This window comes from Siniperca chuatsi, linkage group LG11 (genome assembly GCF_020085105.1).
Source record: "Siniperca chuatsi isolate FFG_IHB_CAS linkage group LG11, ASM2008510v1, whole genome shotgun sequence".
Classification (NCBI taxonomy): domain Eukaryota; kingdom Metazoa; phylum Chordata; class Actinopteri; order Centrarchiformes; family Sinipercidae; genus Siniperca; species Siniperca chuatsi.
The window spans coordinates 7,833,185-7,852,622 of record NC_058052.1 but is presented as its reverse complement, the minus strand read 5'-3'; the positions used below and the strand labels follow the sequence as shown (position 1 = coordinate 7,852,622).

The 19,438-nt window shown below is 41.5% G+C and overlaps 2 protein-coding genes across 3 annotated transcripts; one reads left to right on the top strand and one right to left on the bottom strand.

The window, feature by feature from the left end:
* The first annotated feature begins 4,217 nt into the window (after positions 1-4,217).
* polr1b (RNA polymerase I subunit B) lies at positions 4,218-10,223 on the top strand. Its single transcript, XM_044215240.1, has 15 exons — positions 4,218-4,515; positions 4,743-4,910; positions 5,053-5,199; positions 5,299-5,431; positions 5,559-5,695; positions 5,882-6,105; positions 6,194-6,365; positions 6,800-6,971; positions 7,064-7,345; positions 7,497-7,630; positions 7,717-7,887; positions 8,015-8,171; positions 8,318-8,514; positions 8,589-8,839; positions 8,987-10,223. The coding sequence occupies exons 1-15, from the start codon at positions 4,339-4,341 to the stop codon at positions 9,867-9,869; spliced, it is 3,405 nt and encodes a 1,134-aa protein (XP_044071175.1). The 5' UTR covers positions 4,218-4,338; the 3' UTR covers positions 9,870-10,223.
* A 671-nt stretch (positions 10,224-10,894) lies between these two features.
* LOC122884823 (N-acetylneuraminic acid phosphatase) lies at positions 10,895-14,173 on the bottom strand. 2 transcript variants are annotated; one of them, XM_044215241.1, is made up of 3 exons: positions 13,971-14,173; positions 13,270-13,332; positions 10,895-11,536 (listed from the first exon to the last, which is right to left on the bottom strand). In XM_044215241.1, the coding sequence occupies exons 1-3, from the start codon at positions 14,058-14,060 to the stop codon at positions 10,895-10,897; spliced, it is 795 nt and encodes a 264-aa protein (XP_044071176.1). In that variant the 5' UTR covers positions 14,061-14,173. The 2 variants fall into 2 exon arrangements, with proteins under 2 accessions (XP_044071176.1, XP_044071177.1); XM_044215242.1 differs by lacking the exon at positions 13,270-13,332 and having other exon boundaries at positions 13,971-14,168.
* Positions 14,174-19,438: the final 5,265 nt, after the last annotated feature.

The window sequence follows — 19,438 nt, the reverse complement described above, 5'->3', positions numbered from 1 at the left end:
TGTCCAAAGCTTTTTCCTCTGGACAGGGCCTCTTGTCAGTTCAGTCTGCTGTGGAGCACCTGAAGGTGCACCTGTTTGTTGTGGTACACCCTCAGGTGTAGCAGCCTGCTGTGGAGCATCTTTGGGTTGCCTTTGGAGGATGCAATAGTTGGGCACTGTCTCCGACTGTGTGCAGTTTAGGTCCCCTTTCCCTGCCTGGCCCTTTTTGCTGACACCCTGACGGGTTGGGGCCTTGACAGACTGCTGAGGTTTAGCAGTCTCTGGAGGGTTAACCTGTGCACTTTTATATAAAATGTCAATGTGTGAGAGAAAAAGTCCTGAGTCTAGTTGTGTCCATTGATCCAACGGATACAGAATCAGCTATGTATCTAATGTCCCGCTTGTACTGTGACCCAGTGAGCACTTCTGGAAACTCTGCGGCAGACCGCTGATCCTTCAAGACGTTTCGGCTCCCATCCGGAAGTCATTCTCAATTGTGAATGACTTCCGGATGGGAGCCGAAACGTCTTGATTCTGAAAACAGTGTCCAGATGACTACGACTGAAACCTTTTCTAAGATAGAACACTCCTGGACGAATGAGGGACTACACCGTCTTGTTCTGTCTCAATATAAATGGTTTTGATTCTACGTGTGCTTTTTGTAAAATATATTAATAAACATTAGTCCATTTGTTTTGGGACTACACTTACAGTAACATGTTTTGGAGTGACATGATGAACTTTCTTCAAAGAAAAACATATCCGACTTTTGATTTAAAAGATGAATGTTTTGGTTCGATTTCATACCAGAAACATTTCAAACCAAAAGCCCAATTGACAAAACTGAGTCAACTCTTTGCTGTCTCTTGTAGAAATCACCTAAGTGGTACATGTTTTTGAAGTTTAAGATAAATGCACACATGATTTTTAAGTGATTAGAGATTTCTACTGATCAATGTTAACTTCTAAGTATCGTACCATATGATCTTAGTAGCAAACACAAAAGTGTGAACCAAATGTGTGTAATTAGATTTAAAATGTCACATCTGCATCAGCCAGGGTTGTTGATTATTTGAAGAGGTTATTTCATACCAACCCTGTCCAAAGAAGGCATTTTTTACAAGTATTTTCAGTAATGTAGCCTGCAGTAGGCAGGCGAACCACAGTCAACTTAAGCAATAAAGAGATCACAGAAACAAAACAAAAATCATAACTGTAATTACAATTTCCAAGAAATTAGATATTTTTTTAAGCAATTGCTTGGAAAAAGACTTCTAATTTTGAGAAAACAGAATTTTGATAACTAAGCCGTTATCACAAGAAAACACTTTCTTTCTATTCTGAGATAATGAGATAGCTTATCTCACTTGTGAACTTGAGACGAAAGGAGACAAATATGATTCCAAACTATTTCAAACCATTTTCTCTGTGGTAAATACAGAAGTGGATTTTTAGAGAAATGAAAATACTGCACCAAACAACAGACAGACAAAGTTAGTAACTAGCAAGGGAACATAGTGGAGCATTCAGCAGCTAAAGAGCCAGATATTTTTCTTACGAGATGTTAGAGAGCAAAACAGAAGTCAAAGGAGAGTGAATATTGGACTTACATTTACCAGGTGACCAGAGTACTTCAGATGAATGCTAATGTTGTCTGTTTGCTAACAAGTTTGCCAAATTGATAATATTTTTATATAGACAAATATTACAAATAACAAAAAAAAAACAAAAAACATCCACAGAGCTTTTAGAAAGGTGCGGAATAAAAGTATCACTTTTCCTAAAAAAAAATTATGATTGTGAATTAATCATTTTAGAAATTTTGACGGGTCCAAAATGAATGTTTTGTTTATCTCTGTGTGAGATGTCTGTTTGGTTCCTGCTTCTAACAAGGCTTGTGAGCCAATAGTATAACGATGTTGGTATCACGTAGTATAGCTGCCAGTTAGTGTGGAAAAAACGGACACTGACATTAGCACATATTAGCTATCTTAGCTTAAACATCCGAACAACAATAACTTTGATGAGGTACTTGTGGCTAGCTAGCCATGTAGCCAGCTGCATTGAGCTCAACAACTATGGTACTCACATTAATATAAAAATCTGAAAATACTGACATGGTCATACAGTTGTCCTGTCTTGCTGTAGCCATTGCTGCTGTGTGGCGCTAAGCTGTTTTTTACAATCTGCTGTGAGATTTGTTTTCAGCAAGAATGTAAGGTCAACACAACGCTAACACTACCGCTAGCTAACGTTAACTTTTACTGTAGCTGTCTGTCTCATGTCATGTCATGTGCTATAGCTAAGGTATAGCTATATGTTGCAAAATTACTTTACCACATAAGATTCATCACTTGATATGACTGAGTCTCACTCCACTCGGCCATGAAATATGCAGGTTGTGCAATGAACTGGCAACCACTGGAATGGAATGGAAGGGGGGGGGAAGTGCGTCATCTCGTGGCTGGATGTTATCAATGTTATCGATAGCACCTTTAAGTGAGGTATTAGGCCATAGAGTGTAGAGATTTCTACTGTTCCGATCAATGTATTCATTTCTAAGTTAACATCTCCCATCATGTATGATTGTATAAGCAAGCAAAAGTAAGTGTCAACCAAATGTGTGTAATTACATTTACTGTAGGTTCACATCTGCCTCAGTTCGTTTTAAAGGTCAGAGAGAGGATTGTGGATTATCTGACAAATTGAAGAGTATTAACTAATACACTACCACAAGTCCGAAGAAGAAATGTGCTTTTATACATTAATATGTGTATTTAACGGCCTTAAGGTGGGTCCTGCTTTATTACCTGATCTTGGCCCTGTTCCTGAAGAAGGCTCCTGTGTCAAAATTCTAAGACCATCATTTCATTTTTGTGCTGATAATATATGCCAGATAATATTCCTGCACCAAAAATCTGTAGACACTGCACAGAGTGTGTGAGGATCAGGGTTTAATAGGGGCCCAGTGACATAGCTTTGAGGGGCGTTGGCAGGTTAATCTGAACCTTTTATGGGGAAATTTTAGGGGACAACAAACTCCATGTCTAATAGGTCTACACAATCATGAAAAGTAATGTCATTTTCTAGGGGAAAGTAGAATTTTTTGCAGGAAATTGTGGAATGAAATTCACATTATCCAGGGTTGTTTGTTGCTTTTACTGTACTTGTGAAGCCTCGTTCCACCTAAAACCTCTTCCAGACAAGTTCCACCAGCTCTACCGGCTCTAACAGCTGAAGAACCTGTTCTATCTGCAACCTCTGTCAACCACTACAGCCTCTGCCAGCAACGTACAGCCAAAGCCTCCACCTGGAGATTGGCACCGATAGCTGCGACCCAAACCTCCACCTACAGCCTCTGCCACCTAGACCGTTTTCCAGCCAGCTACAGATCCAACCTCTGCTTCCAACCTGGAGTAGCCCTCTACGGTTCCAGCAACTTCCTACAGCCTCTGCCAGCGACCTGCAGTTTGCCACCTCCACCGGCAGATTGTGGCAGACAGCTACAGGACTAAGGAGCTACTTGCCTCCAGTCTCTGCCATCAACTGTAGCCCCAACCTCCACCTACATCCTCCACTAGCCAGGCGAAGAGCCCCTCTCCACGTGCAACTTCTGCCACCCTCCACTAGCCTTTCTTAACCAGCTCCAGATCTAGCCTCTGCCTCCACCCTACAGTTGCCATCTCCTTCCACTGTCAGTGCCTGCACCCACAGCCTCCACCTGTAGATTCTGTCAGAGATATGCAGCCTCAGCCTTTACATTCACCAGCCTCCAACAGCAAGCTGAGTTCCCAGCTTTCACCCTGCAGCTTGAGGCAGCCAGCTGCAGTCCCACCCTCCACCTGTGGTCTTTGGTAGCCACCCTTTGCTTCTGCCTGCAAACTTCAGATGCCAGCTGCAGCTCCACTCTTGGCCTCCAGCCTTCAGGTGCAGGTGATGATGTAGCTTCAGTTTTTGTTACACAACCTCATGCAAAGTGCAGCTGCAGATGTATCAGTATTTTTCAGCTTTTCAGAAAAACAGATGAAAGAAATCATCTATGGGAAACCCCACTAAATATAAACTGAATAGTAATCTCATCAGCACATGTCAAATAATGGGAAAGTATCCTCTTGGAACAATATCAAGAATTTGAAACTGTAATGTGGCAGAGATGACACATGATGGAATAAAAAGCCTTCTAGAGAACCGGACATTGCAGGAGATAACTGACACCACAAGATGGCAGTAGTCCAACAACATAGATGCGGTCTGCCACAGAAGCGAAGAAGAAGAAGACTTCCTGTTCCAGAGGGATGTACCTCCTGTGTCACCATGCACATGTGGTAAACAAGCATATGTATCCCTGGGAGCGGAAGCATGGACTTTTCAGAAAAGTGGAATAATTTGCCCAAAGGTCCGAGTCTGAAGAATCTGACGGAGGGAGGATTTGGCGTCCTGAAGGAGGCTCAACATGCTGCTGTTCAGGGTTTGACAAAAGCTCACATCGAGTCGTTTGACCAGGCTGTCACCGACGGACTCAATCGCGTTGTGCAGGTCAGTCTCACTTTGAACTTTGTCTCACACATTACTGTTTTAAGATATACTAAAACCACGTGTCAGTTGAGCATCTTATGAAGCTGAAAAACGTTTAATAAATCGAAACTACAGCGGCTTGTCTTCAAAGTTAACGTCAGCTGAAATGACACCCAGCTAAGTCCAGTAAATGTTAGCTTTTTGTACAAAGTTTCTCACTGTTTTGTGGTGTGACATGTCTTTCTCAGTCCATCCCGCCCTTGGAGTTCACATTCAGAAATGACAGGGTCAGCCTTGTGTTTGTCGAAGCCATCATCTACAACCCAGTGGTCGCCAAAGGGAGCATCTGCAGTGAAATGAAGGTGTTTCCAGCAGAGTGCAGGGGAAGAAGATGTTCATACAAAGGAAAGCTAGTGGTAAGTCTGAGATGTGTGCAACAAGGAAGTGCCACACTAAAGGACTGGCCAATAAAGGATCTAAACTGTGTATGTGTGTGTGTGTGAGGCGTGATAACACTTTGGTCAGTTCTATAATTGGTTATGTTTTGCATCATCTCAGGCAGATGTCAGCTGGTCAGTCAACGGAGTTCCCAAAGGCATAATCAAGCAGTCCCTGGGTCAGCTGCCAATCATGGTAAAGTCCAAGCTGTGTAACCTGCATGGCATGTCCCCCAAAGAGCTTGTTGAACACCATGAAGAAGCAGAGGTAAGACACACATTTTAAAGATTTGCAAGATGAACAGAAATTCATTACATGCATCCTTATTAATGAATAAAGTACAAACTCCCTCTTTAACATTAACAGGAAATGGGAGGTTATTTCATTGTGAATGGAATTGAGAAAGTTATCCGTATGCTGATAATGCCAAGGAGGAACTATCCTATTGCCATGTCAAGACCTAAGTGGAAGAGCAGGGGCCAGGGATACACTCAGTATGGTAAATATAACCTTTTAGATAATGTGCAAAAACACAGTGTAAGTGGCAGTGTAATAATAGTTTAGGCTCTACAATTAAAGCTGTAGATCTTTCAAAAATGGAATTCATCATCTTTTTCTTCTCCCAGGTATTTCTATGCGTTGCGTGAAGGAAGAGCACACAGCCATCAACATGAACCTACATTACCTGGAAAATGGGACTGTGATGCTGAACTTCATCTACCAGAAAGAGCTCTTCTTCCTCCCACTAGGCTTTGCACTCAAGGTAGTAATCAGGGTTAATCTATTTTGGAAATGAACAATTCTGCAGCATTCATTATTATGTGAAACGAGAGATGAGATGGAAATAGAACAGAATATCTTAGAAAAATATAATAAAACACGAGGTATAAGTTCCTTTGGTGCCGTATGATCTGTTATTACAGCTCATTTTCTCTGTGTTATCCTCCAGGCCCTGGTGGACTTCACAGACTTCCAGATCTACCAGGAGCTGATCAAGGGCAGAGAGGACAATTCCTTCTACAAGAGCTGTGCATCGGAGATGCTGCGCATTGTCATGGAGGAGGGCTGCACCACCCGTAGCAAAGTGCTTAATTACCTCGGAGAGCGCTTCAGGGTTAAGTTGAACCTTCCTGAGTGGTACACAAATGAGCAGTGTGCCAACTTCCTGCTAGAGTAAGTTTTTAATGACAGAAACAACACAGTTTATTTTATTTTTTTTTTGATACATCTATTAAAATGAGTTGTGCTCTGTTTTGACCAGGGAGTGCATCTGTATCCACCTGAAGTCAGACGTGGAGAAGTTCTACCTGCTGTGTCTGATGACCAGGAAGCTTTTCACGTTTGCCAAGCAGGAGTGCATGGAGGAAAACCCCGACAGCATTATGTGTCAGGAAGTGCTCACTCCTGGTCAGCTCTACCTCATGTTTCTGAAGGTAAGGTCATGAAATCATTTGAATGAGTACTGAGTGATGTATGTCCTTTATTGGCCTCTGGTGATGAAAGGAAGGAACTGCAGTGTCTACACACCATTGTGTTCAAAACTGAGTGTTAACAGTAAGACTTTAAAGCCAGAAATATTAGCACTTGGCAAAGTAAACAGTAAATCATTGGCACTGATCAGCAGTTTTACCAAATCTCTATAGAAATATAAGTTGGTTTTTTTTACCGTGTTAGAATGTATCAAGAAGTAAGCATGCTGCCTTTTTTACTGAGAATTTAAATCTCAGTGGAAATACTTGTATATTAAATTAAGACAACACATTCCTGTTCAAACATCTGAAAATTACTGGTAGTACACCAAAGGAAACCTTTATTTTTTCTTAGAAATCTTGAGCTATGGATTTAACCCCTACAATATCCTCAACAGGAGAGACTGGCTGCCTGGTTGGCGTCTGTGAAGATGTCCTTTGACAAGAGAGGCAGCAGACTGAGTGGAGCATGTAGCCCTGAAAACATGATCAAGATATTCAACATGTGCGCTGACCTGACCAAACCCTTTGAATACCTGCTGGCCACTGGGAACCTCAGCTCCCGAACAGGTATGGTCATATGAGTTGAGAATGAGTGCATGGTACGGTGTAAAAATGTAGTTCATCGATTAAATAAATCTTGTTTTCCCCTCTGTCCACAGGTTTTGGCATGCTGCAGAACACAGGTCTGTGTGTGGTAGCTGACAAGCTCAACTTCATCCGCTACTTGTCCCACTTCCGCTGTGTCCACAGAGGAGCAGCATTCGCCAAGATGAGGACCACTTCTGTTCGTAAGCTGCTGCCGGAGTCCTGGGGCTTCCTGTGTCCCGTCCACACTCCAGATGGAGAGCCTTGTGGACTCATGAACCACATGACGGCCAGCTGTGAGATTGTGGCACCATCCTTGCCCACCATATCCCTGCCTGCTCTGCTCTGTTCCCTTGGTGAGTGATCACTTCAATCAACAATTCTACAAATACATTATGGATAAAACGGGATTTCTGTGCTTAAACTTTTTTCTGACACACATTTTAAAGTTCATGTCAGTGGGCTGAATTGCATAGTACAAGATGTTTTTTGTCACTGGTGCCTAAGGTGTTACTGCAGTGGACGGATCTCCTGGCCAAGCCTTTTCAGACTGCTACCCTGTGGTACTTGATGGGGCTGTCGTAGGCTGGGTGGAGAGTGAATTAGCCCAAGTTGTGGTTGACTCATTGCGCAGGTTCAAGGTATGTCAATTGTATTAGATACAAAACCGGCTGTACTTTGCACATTATTTGTGCAGAAAACTGATATTTCAAACAAATACCTTCAGGTGCTGAATGAGAAGAAGATCCCTCCCTGGACTGAGATAGTTCTGGTTCCAAAAACAGGCAAGGCCAGCATGTACCCAGGCCTGTTCGTCTTCACAACACCCTGTCGTATGGTGCGGCCCGTACGTAACTTAGCTCTTGGCAAGCAAGAGCTGATTGGCACCTTTGAACAAGTACGTGTAAACTAGGATTTAAAAGATTCTGTGGTAGTTGTATCAGCCCAATACCTGAACTGTAAAGGTGGATTTGTTTTGCATATTGGTTGCTTTTATGTAATCATCTTTTCCTATCTTGCTCCAGCTTTACATCAATGTGGGCATCTTGGAGGATGAGATCAAGCCAGGCGTGACCACACACCAGGAGCTCTTCCCTCACAGTATGCTCAGCGTGGTGGCTAATTTCATCCCCTACTCGGACCACAACCAGAGTCCTAGGAACATGTACCAGTGTCAGATGAGTAAGTCTGAGACCACTGGATGGTGTACAGGCTGATTAGATTCAAATATTGCAATCCTTTCATTGCCATTTTGAGCTGCTGTGAAGCATTTGCCTTGTAGAGTCATGAAGTGGCTCTATCAGATACTAAACCTGCACTCTCTGCAGGTAAACAGACTATGGGTTTCCCCCTGCACTCATTCATGGATCGCTCAGATAACAAGCTGTACCGGCTCCAGACCCCTCAGAGCCCGCTGGTCAGGCCTTACATGTACGACCACTACAACCTGGACAACTACCCCAGCGGCACCAACGCCATCGTGGCTGTCATATCCTACACAGGCTATGACATGGAAGATGCCATGGTGAGTAAAACACAATAGTTACTGTAATTTGCTCCCTGGTAGAGTGAAATCCTGACACACTTTGATCTTATTAGATTGTGAACAAGTCATCCTGGGAGAGAGGCTTAGCCCATGGAAGTATCTACAAGACTGAGCTGGTGGACCTGGCAGACAAGGTGAGGGGAGAAGACAGCGTGGTGTTTGGGACCAAGCCAGGTGACCCTAAATTAAATGGAAAACTGGATGCTGATGGACTACCACACATTGGATCAACACTTCAGTATGGAGACCCCTTCTACAGCTATATCAACCTCAACACTGGCCAGACCTTCGTCATCTTCTACAAGTAAGTGTCTACATTTGTGCAGTAATGTTATTTTCAATCAAATCATGAAATAATGATTCTACTTCCACAATTATCTACATACATAAAAAACAAATTATTCAATGCTAATTACAACCAGTAATGTGTTATCTCCCTATTTTCTCCTAGGAGCCAAGAGCCCTGTGTTGTCGACAATATAAAGATCTGCAGCAACGACACTGGCTCAGGCCGGTTTAAACGTGTCTGCATCACTGTACGAGTGCCACGAAACCCCACCATTGGTGACAAGTTTGCCAGTCGCCACGGTCAGAAGGGCATCCTGAGCCGCCTGTGGCCGGCCGAGGACATGCCCTTCACAGAGAGCGGCATGAGTCCCGATATCCTGTTCAACCCCCACGGCTTCCCCTCCCGCATGACCATCGGGATGCTGATTGAAAGCATGGCCGGCAAGTCCGGCGCCCTGCACGGCCTGAGCCACGACGCCACACCCTTCACCTTCTCGGAAGAGAGCTCTGCGCTGGAATATTTTGGTGAAATGCTTCGGGCTGGTGGCTACAACTACTACGGCACGGAGCGGCTATATAGTGGACTGAGCGGTCAGGAGCTAGAGGCCGACATCTTCATCGGAGTCGTCTACTACCAGCGGCTACGTCACATGGTCTCCGACAAGTTTCAGGTGAGGACCACAGGAGCGCGAGACAAGGTGACGAACCAGCCAGTGGGAGGGAGGAACATCCAGGGAGGCATCCGTTTTGGGGAGATGGAGCGAGACGCCCTGCTGGCCCACGGCTCGTCATTCCTGCTTCACGATCGCCTCTTCAACTGCTCGGACCGTTCAGTGGCTCAGGTGTGTGTTGACTGTGGCAGCCTGCTCTCCCCTCTGTTAGAGAAACCACCACCCTACTGGTCGGCCATGCGCCACCGTAAGACTGTCTGCGCTCTGTGTGGCAAAAGTGACTCTATTGACTCAGTGTCTGTTCCTTATGTCTTCCGCTACTTTGTAGCCGAGCTGGCAGCAATGAACATCAAAGTCAAATTAGATGTTAAATGAATTTTGCAGGACGGCCAGTAAAGATGCATGCCTTAAATGTGACAGCAAAAGAAAGTGTTTTATGAAACTGCTCTGTGTTGTATGAAAATATCCTGTGAAGCTGCTAGAAATAACCATGCTAAAGAAAACAAACAAACTGTAAAGCCATGATGTGTCAGAATAGCCAGGTGCTTGAGAAGTTTATCTCCTTTTGTAAAAAGTGTTTTTATTAGCTAAGACTGAAAAAATAACCAAGTAGCAGCATATGATGGAATGAATGTGTTGACATCTGTTGAGGTGTGTAAAAATAACCCAAATAACTCATTCTGAGTGCTGAATAAAAACAAAGTGCTGTACCACAGCACCAAGAATTCAGATCCTTTACTCAAGTTAAAGTACTGACTCCGTACTCCATTGCAAATAAAAGTCTTACTTTTAAATTCTAAACAAAAATATTATCAGCAAAATGTATTTGAATAAAGTAAAAGTACTCATTCTGCAGGAAAGTGGCCCCTGCAACTGATAATACATTATTAAATTGTTGATGCATCAAGGCATAAGTAGCGTTTTAGTGTTGCAGCTGGGAGGTCGTGAAGATAGTTTTAACTTATGTTGTATGTTTCAAAAAGTTGGGAACTGCTGGTTTACTATTTAAAAATCTATTGTATTTGATAAGAATATCATTTTTAAGGTAAAGTCTGAATCTGAAGAGTAACTACAGTATAGCTGTCAGATGAATGTAGTGGAGTATAAGTATAGTGCAGAAAATGGAAACATTCAAAATATACATATTTACACTGTGTGAATACATAGTGATAACTGAGTACCCACACTTGGCCTGATCAAACTTTACTATGGACTCCACGTAGTTTGAAAATGACAACATGTTAGTGTGTAAAATTTCTAGCAGAATGCATAAAAAAAAGTACCCTCATGAAATTCATCTTTTAACATATCCATAATTAAAAATTCCCACCAAATCTCACTTGAAGTGACAGTCCTCCTCATTCACTTGTTTCACATACGGTTGCAATCACCAGTTGTCCTCATTTCAGTTGTGCCAGAATATCTGGCAGGTCCAGCACAGTAGGGATAGTGTAGTCTGGTTTCACTGAAGCATCTGGCACAGCGCCTCCTGCACTGCTGATCCAAACTGTAGCCCGTACTCCGGCATCAAAGCCCCCCTGAATATCTGTGTCCAGAGAGTCTCCCACCATGACACAGTCCTGGGCCTCCACCTCCAGCATGTTGAAACACAAAGTGAAGATGGAGAGGAATGGTTTCTGCTCTGCATGTTCTCCCCCAATCACGATGGCATCGAAGAACTCCTCACATCTGACTGCATCCACTTTCTCTCTCTGGGTCTGAGCTTCCCCGTTGGTCAGCAGCAGCAGCTTGTATCTGCTGCGGAGCTGTTTCAGGAGGTTGCATATTTCAGGGGACAGACTGAGAACCTCCAGGCGACTATTTTTCCACAGGTAGTAGCACTGAGCTGCCAGAGAGGGTTTGGAACAACCGCCCACAGCCTCCTGGATGCTGTCCTCCCAGTGACCCACACGGACCTCGTCAATGGATCTGCCAGCTGAGGGGTCAAAACTCTCATGGAAAAGCTTCTGCTTGAACTTGTCACAAATGCTGCTGACAGTCACGTCATCAAGGGCCAGTGTGGTCTTCAAAAGCTCACTGGTCTGTAAGATTCAAGCACAACAGACAACCTCATAAAATTAAAACATGAATATCTAATTCAGCAATAAACCATAAGAGCTCAACGTCGAGATTGTTTCAGAGGGTTATGCTTAAGTGCAATACAACAGTCAGTGGTAGGAGAAGCACGGTCGTAGGCACAGCTGAGGACTTATTTTGGTGGATGTGGGGGTTTTAGCAACCTGTTACTATGTGTAAATATAAATCTTAAATATAAATTCCACTATGTCAGATCTTGTTAAAGACAACGGGCACATATTTAATTAAAGAATAAAATTAACAATGTATACACATCAGCATATACACATAGTTTCTTCATATCTATGCCTGCATGTTTTGCAATAAAAAAACAGGACATTTACTCACTTTTTTTTAGACGTGTCTTAAAAAATATATATATATACATATATATATATATATATATATATATATATATATATATATATATAACCAGAAGGCTGCTGGTTAGTCATTTTTCTAACCAAACCAGGCAAAAAGTACTTTTCATATACAGTATATAAACCTCATCCAAGATGCATGACCTCCTCTGAAATCCTGACTACAGCCCTGAGGAGAGCTATTCAGATCTCCCACTAAAAGTAGCAATACCACAATCTAAAAACTCCACTACAAGTAAAAGTCCAACATTAATAATTTTACTCAAGTCATACTGTGTAAGTATTATCAACAAAATATAATTAAAGTATCAAAAGTAAAAATTCATTACGCAGGATGGCTCTTTTCAGGTTGTTATATTATAATACAGTAGTATATTATTGGATTGGAGCAGCATTTTAATGTTTAATATTAATATTTGTCAGTGGGAAGCAAATTCAGCTACTTTACTATTGGGTAAAAAAAAAAACAATGGGTGTCAAATAAAAGTAGTGTAATAAAAGTTTCAACATTTCCCTCTGAACTGTTAGGGAGGTAAAGCAGGGATCGTAAGTGGCATCAAAAGGAAACACTTAAAGGCCGTGCACACACAGGCGCTTTTATTTATCCTGGCTGACTGCACCTTTGTTCATGTTGAAGTTGGGCAGAGCTCTGATGGGAATTATACGAGCTCACGTACTAAAATGAATCATAAAGGTGTGAGTTGCCCTGCCCTAACAGGTGCAAACAAAACTAATAAGAGAGTGAGTGAGGTGGATCGGCCTTATTCACACGTGACGTTTTGACATGTCACGGTATGAAAAGCACAGGTGTAAATAATAAAACCTATAGTGACTGAATTCCATTTAGCTGCTTCAGTTTCAGGGTCCTGGTGTTGTGCATGCTGGACCACTGTCACGGCTGCAGTGGTATTTCAATCCTAGACTAAAGTAGCAATACAACAATGTTAGAAGTTATATCAACAAAATGTACTTAAAGTATGAGAAGTAAAAGTACTTACTATGCAGATACTGTTATGTATTATTATATATCATATTATTGGATTATTATAACTGATGCATAACATGTAAGAATAATTTTAATGCTGTAGCTGGTGGAGGTGGGTATAATTTTAATGATCTTATATACTGTTGAGCAGTTTAATCTGTAACAATGCATATTTTATGCACTGATCATATGTTTGTATGTAAAATGTTAATTTGCAAAGTAACTATAGCTATCAGATAAATGCAGTGGAGTAAAACAATATTTGGCTCGAAATGTAGAAAAGTAGATGAATAAAGTAGCAGAAAATGGAAATTCTCAAGTAAATTACAAATACCTCAAATACAATCCTTGAGTAATTGTACTTCACGTCACTTTCCATCACTGCATGACTGGGGCACTTGAATAAAATGAAGCCATCATTAATTAGTTAATTAATTAGTAATACCTGTGCTTTTCCTGCTATCACAAATCATCAAACGTCTGCTATGTCAATCAATCACAGTGTGTAACCGCCCACACAGTACTGGGAGGAGGTGTTGATGGACCGTGTGGGCTTTAAGTACAAGTACCTCAAAAAAAGTAGCGAAATACAGTACTTGAGTGAATGTACTTAAGTTACTTTCCACCACTGGCAACAGTAACACACCATTATAAAAACCAAGAAAGTCTTAAGTAAGAGCGTATAAATGGACGCCAGTGAAATTATATTTTCAGGCGAAATAAAATGTTTTTAAATTAGCTAGCTGAACTGGATTTATTTTACCTCCCAGCACCTATGAACGCGACTCAGCCAATCAGAACTGAAACTGCCGGCTGTAACCAATCCGTTCAAAACACCCAATTTAGCTCAATTATCGCTTAACATAGCCATTAAAACAACCTGAATTAAATAGACTACATGACATTTACTGTCACCAGTAGTCCACACCCTTTTAATTTAGTTCATTTAACACTTGGGCTACGTTAGGCTGACGTTACAAATATGGAAGTGAACCTTAAATGCTAGCTACATGAGGAGTATCCACACTTTATCACCTTTAGCATCGCCACTCCACCTGCCCGACTTGTTTCAATGAGCGTGTTGTCCAGGTCAAACAATACTGCTTTAACACGTTTACCGTCCATTATCAGAGCACACTGTTAATACACGTTTACACCAAAATACTCGTCGTCGTTTAATTGCGGAAGTGCTGCCGGCTGAATTGCACGATAGGAGTTGTAGTTGTGAAACATGTTCCAGTACTTGCAGGTTTCATCCGCTAGAGGACGCCAATGAATAAAAATAGAGTTTGCAGCAGTTCACAAGATTCTCAATGAGCTCTCCACACTGACCTAGCACTGATCTCAGCTGCTCCAATTATAATAAATCATTAAAATGCATTTGATTTAAACCTTTTGTGTGTCATTTAAATGAAATGTGGGCATGCTGCAGAATCTTACAAAAAACTACAAATGAATTAGTAAAGGATACTACAGATGTCCAAATGTTACTGTTTTAAAATACAAAACCTCGCCAAATTCTAAGGTTACTGAAGAGTCACTAGAGCACATGTTATTGATTGATTATATAGGCCATATCATATAATGAGTGATTGTAAATTTATTTAGATTTTAGATTATTGTATTGTACTTTTACAGAGGACTACAGGCACATGACACACTGTGACTAAGCAATTATTTATTTAGCAGAAATGGACAAAATGGAGCATTTTGCCTTATTTGACTCTTTATTATTATTACACTGTGTTTCAGACACCACACACCATTTTCCACTGTAGACAAGTTTTCCATTTGGTGGTGACTGAACTGTGGCCAGAGCCTGCTTAAATAGTATGACACTGCAAAATAATTCTTAGAGAGGTGATCATATCAAAATGTGAGGGAAACAATCAGTGTCATCACTTGTCTAATTAAAAGCCCTACGTGACTCTTGACCATGAATATTGCCAATTTAAACACATATTCCGTGACACACACTCAAAACATACCTCAATTCTTATGCAACCTGTCCTTTAGCTCGCTTTCTCATCTGGCAATGGGCCAGAGGTTCACACGCAACAGTGTGCAGGCCTGTTGCTCTCTCAAACTCAATCAGAAATCACAACAATCCTTTCTCACATTACCTGAGAGTATTATGATTGCAGCTCAGGTGCTTGTGTCTTTAAGAGAAACCTGACCTAATTATTTCAATTACCTTGGACAAAAAAATGCCAAAGATAAACTATAAATCACGAAATGGTGTGAGAGGACTAACCTGCTATTATCTATCAGAACAAACAGCACCTGCCGCTTGCATGCGAAGGAGGAATATGTTTGTTTAAATGATAGACATGCAGCAAATCAGCTGCAATCAGAACCATTTCTTTTTATTACCCTTAACCTTAAAAAGAGAAGAGAAACATAAACAGTGGATGCGTGAAGAGCGAACTTACAAGTGTGAAGATGGAATTTCCCCTCTCATGTGGAGGAATAAAAAGAAGCAAATGACTTCCCTAACAGGCTGTGTGTGACTCTAAGTGGAGGCATCTGAAGGACCGGTGAGGTCTGGTGTCTTTGTCTGCACGACACCATTCCTCTTTTATCTGTGTGGGTGGCTGTGGCTGCACATAGTCACACGCAATCTCTTCGCTGGGCACGAATCCCCCGCAAAGGCCAATTATTAAGGGTGTTATTCCACCAAACACCTGATAGCCTCTCCAGGGCAGGAAGATAACATTTGAGTATTTGATCTGCCCTGTTTTTCCTTCAGTTAAAAGACTTCACCGATTATGTTCGTGTGACCTTCCCTTGGTTCTTTATAACTGGGGCTTTCATCTGGGCCAGCGGGGTTTCTGATCTGAGGGTGCCTCTGTGGGTGTGTATATGTTTATATAGGTCTGCTCCTCTTTCATGACAAATTCTGGGTCAGGCCTGGATAGGACTATGGTAAGCCAGAGGGACAGGTGAGTCTTTAGGCTTGTTACCTGGGATTCAAAGGATTTAAGCTCTTTTAGATTTCTGCTCCTGGATTTTACTAAATGGCAGGTCATTTAAAGAGAAGCCCTCAGTTTTATTAGCATGTCCTGAGCTCATGACACCCCACATATCTCACACAGATACAGCTCATCGGTGCCACTCTTGACCGGGTGACACCAAATCCATTATCTACAATAATTAAGCAAAATATTGAACATTCTTCAGATCTGAAAGATTTGGATCAAATATGGTTACAATGCTGCTGCGATAGAAAGGAAAGCGATAACTGGAACTCAGCTGTCCCTTCTTTGTCAAGGTGCTCCCATCAAGCCTTGCATCTGAGACAAACACACACATAGATGTGAGATTTTATCGGGGCCAGGGGAATGTATGAAGTACAGTCTAAATGGAGAAACTCTGGTGTGTCTAATGATACTTGTCATGGTAACAAGGGGAGTCTGGCAACCTGCACGTACACACAAACAAAAACAACATGATCTGGGGCAGGATGGTGCCTCTTCAGGTGGTTATGCAACGCTCCATGATCAAGGAGCGATATGCTTTTCTGCAAAGTTTATGCAAACTGTGTGTTAGGCAGCAGCAGCAGCATCCTGTCTATAGATTTCAGTATCATTGTCAAATTGTCAATCAGTCATTTTGCATCTGCTTTTGTGCTGCAGTTGTGTCAATGGTGGCTACTCTTTGAGTCTGAAAAAAATGTACATCAACATAAATTGGCCATTTTTTTAGTGGGCTTTTGTGCACAAATATTATATATTTTGCATCATTCAAAGTGGGGCTGCGCTGAGTGTTCCTTATGAAAAGACAGGACCTCCCATAGTTGTCTGGCAGGTTGCCAGGGCTTCCAGTAGCCCCCGTCTGCTGATACACCTGAGTTCTCCTGACCGGCCACTGAACCAGCGCAGCAGCAGGGAGGGAGACAAACTATGTGTGGTCACTGGAGTATAGCCCTGAGAGCCTGGACCATGGAAGATCATTCAGTCCCAATCCAGTCCTGGCTAGGACACAGCAAAATCAATAAGCAGAGGGGAATGTGTGTGAACTTGTACTGCTCATACTATGGGTACAAAAATCTTTTCACACAGATGCATTTTGGGGTCCCGTCTCTAATTTGGAGATGAAAATTTTAGGGTTAAGACTTGGTTTTTGGTTAAGGTTGAGGTTGGAGTTAAAATTAGTGTGGCATCAGTCTTCTACACAAGTTCATTTGCACATGGTGAGTGTGAACACCACTGCAAATTAATCATTTAATTTGTCAAATTCAGGCAAGGGACATTTATTGCATGTCATCCCCCTGCTCTCTCTATCCACATGTTTCCTGTCAAGCTCTACTGCCTCAATAAAGGCAAAATCCCCCAAACAATAATCATAAAAAAGGTCAAAACCAAAGCAGCAGCAGCTGAAATATCCTGACTTTTAGTCTCTAGTATGGGTGAAGCTCCAAAAACACTGGATCCTACAATTTCCATAATGCAACACAACAGCATCTTTCATTGGACCCTTCCTGCCCCCTAAATACCCACTTCTTTCAAACCCAAGACCTCCAGTTTGTAACACAGGCTTTCTGCTGAACAGCCCACAGGCTGAGCAGTAAAACCACTGGAGTGGCCTCCACTGGACATAAAGCTTAGTGTGAGAGATAAATGAAAATACACACATGAACCTAAACAAAGAGGGAGAACAATACACCATCAAATGTGTCAATAAGACAGAAGCTGAATATGTTTGAGGTACAGACTTGCAGAGAACCTCTCTCAGTTTTCAACACTATAGAATATGCGTCTTGGCGATTTAAAAAAAAGTCAGATAAAAAAGTAAAAATGAAATGAATTTGTTTCATTCATTTTTTAATCTAGTTACTTAATTTCCCATGTCATACTATATCAGAAATACTTTATTGATCCCTGAGGGGAAACTCTTTAAATAGCCTTTAATAGCCTAAATATGCTATTTCTACAAAGTAAAAGGGATGGCTATTTCTATAAAATTTAAATAGTTGTGTACACATTGTGTAATTTATTGCCATTCATTGTTAAATGGAAATTCTAAAAAAAAATGAAATAAATAATAAAGATGAGAAAAATCACAGATTTCTGAAGAATCACACCCCTCTGCTTCACTTGAAACAAAACTGCTGTTGACTCCCGACACTCCTGAATGATTACTCCCTTCATTGTAACTACAGTGTCTGCTTTAGCGGGAAATAAATCACATAAAGACATCAGGATGTGAAAACGCACTCCATGACTCTAATTTCTGTCGCAACATCCTTAACAGTTCTTTGGCACTCCTCTGTTGGCATGTCACTGACACTAATTATAATGTCACATTTTTACAAGAGAGGTGGTGTGATCTGACAGAAATGTCTGTTAAAGATACAATAAATTATTATATAAAATACTGCATCAATGACAATGATTTTGCTTGTATAGCTTAAAAAGCACTATTGTCTGTTAAAGTGAGTTTTAAAAGCCAGGAATCTCAACACATTTATCAACTTTTTGCCCGTTTTCTATTTATTGCTTGATGATACATTTTGGATACAGTTTGGGAGGAGTGGAAGTGGAAGGAATCAGAGATAATACGTTTTGTAAAGTTCATAAAGAAACTAGGAGAATCAGCGAAACACACGGATTGAACAGACTGTTTGAGGATGACTTTCTTTTCGAGCTGACTCACGATGAGATATGAGTAGCCCGGAGTAAATCAATATGAGTGTATGTATGCGTGTGTGATGAAGCTCTGCTAAACCAGAGGAGTTATACTACACATTCTGCATCACGTCACTGTATCCCAAAGGTGCAATTTTCAGGCTGACTGGACGAGGACAAGATGGGACAGGCTGAGACAGGTGACTGGACAAGGTGTATCAGAGGCTTTGATGCTTCTCTCTGACACACGCAAGGCAAACCACAACACAGACACAACTTGCTGTTACCAATACTGTAGACTGTGAAAAGCAATGTAATCAGGTTTTTGAGATTCAGCATGGTTAAATTGACACCTATAGGTACACTTAAAGGAAAGGTATTGGGTCTTGTTTTATAGTTTTGATCAATACAAATAATGGCTGAAACTACAAAAATACTGTAAAAGACCTGCGTTGTTGTAGCACACAGTGAGTTCACTTGAGGCTGAAAGAAAAGGTACTGAATTTTAATTCAATACCAGAAACACAGTCAACTTTGTGGAAAACAAGTGTCATCTGAATTTTGTAAACAAATCTGCAGCTACTTCCCTGTTTGATTTTGAAACTCTGACATCATAGGTTTGTACACAACATTTGCCTTGGAAAAACCCTAGAGGGACATTTAAAGTGGAGAAGTTTCAACCAATTGACAACATCAAGTGTCAGATGATTACTCATAAAAAGTTAGAGCATATCTGTCCTCAAAAAAAAACTCACAAAATGTCTCAGATTACAGAATCATGACCAGTGGCTCCCAACCTCGGGGTCGGCACCCCCAAAGGGGTCGCAAGACAAATCTGAGGGGTCACTAGATGATTAATGGGATAGGATGCAACCG

What these genes read in the sequence shown, in the direction of transcription:
- polr1b (XM_044215240.1), top strand. Translation starts at nt 4,339, where the DNA reads ATGGACTTTTCAGAAAAGTGGAATAATTTGCCCAAAGGTCCGAGTCTG. An exon ending in TCTACCTCATGTTTCTGAAG is followed by an intron (nt 6,366 to 6,799) that starts GTAAGGTCATGA and finishes TATCCTCAACAG; the next exon opens with GAGAGACTGGCTGCCTGGTT. An exon ending in ATGACATGGAAGATGCCATG is followed by an intron (nt 8,515 to 8,588) that starts GTGAGTAAAACA and finishes TGATCTTATTAG; the next exon opens with ATTGTGAACAAGTCATCCTG.
- LOC122884823 (XM_044215241.1), bottom strand. Translation starts at nt 14,060, where the DNA reads ATGGACGGTAAACGTGTTAAAGCAGTATTGTTTGACCTGGACAACACG. An exon ending in GTGGAGTGGCGATGCTAAAG is followed by an intron (nt 13,333 to 13,970) that starts GTGATAAAGTGT and finishes ATTTTATTCAAG; the next exon opens with TGCCCCAGTCATGCAGTGAT. An exon ending in ACTCAAGGATTGTATTTGAG is followed by an intron (nt 11,537 to 13,269) that starts GTATTTGTAATT and finishes TGAATCTTACAG; the next exon opens with ACCAGTGAGCTTTTGAAGAC.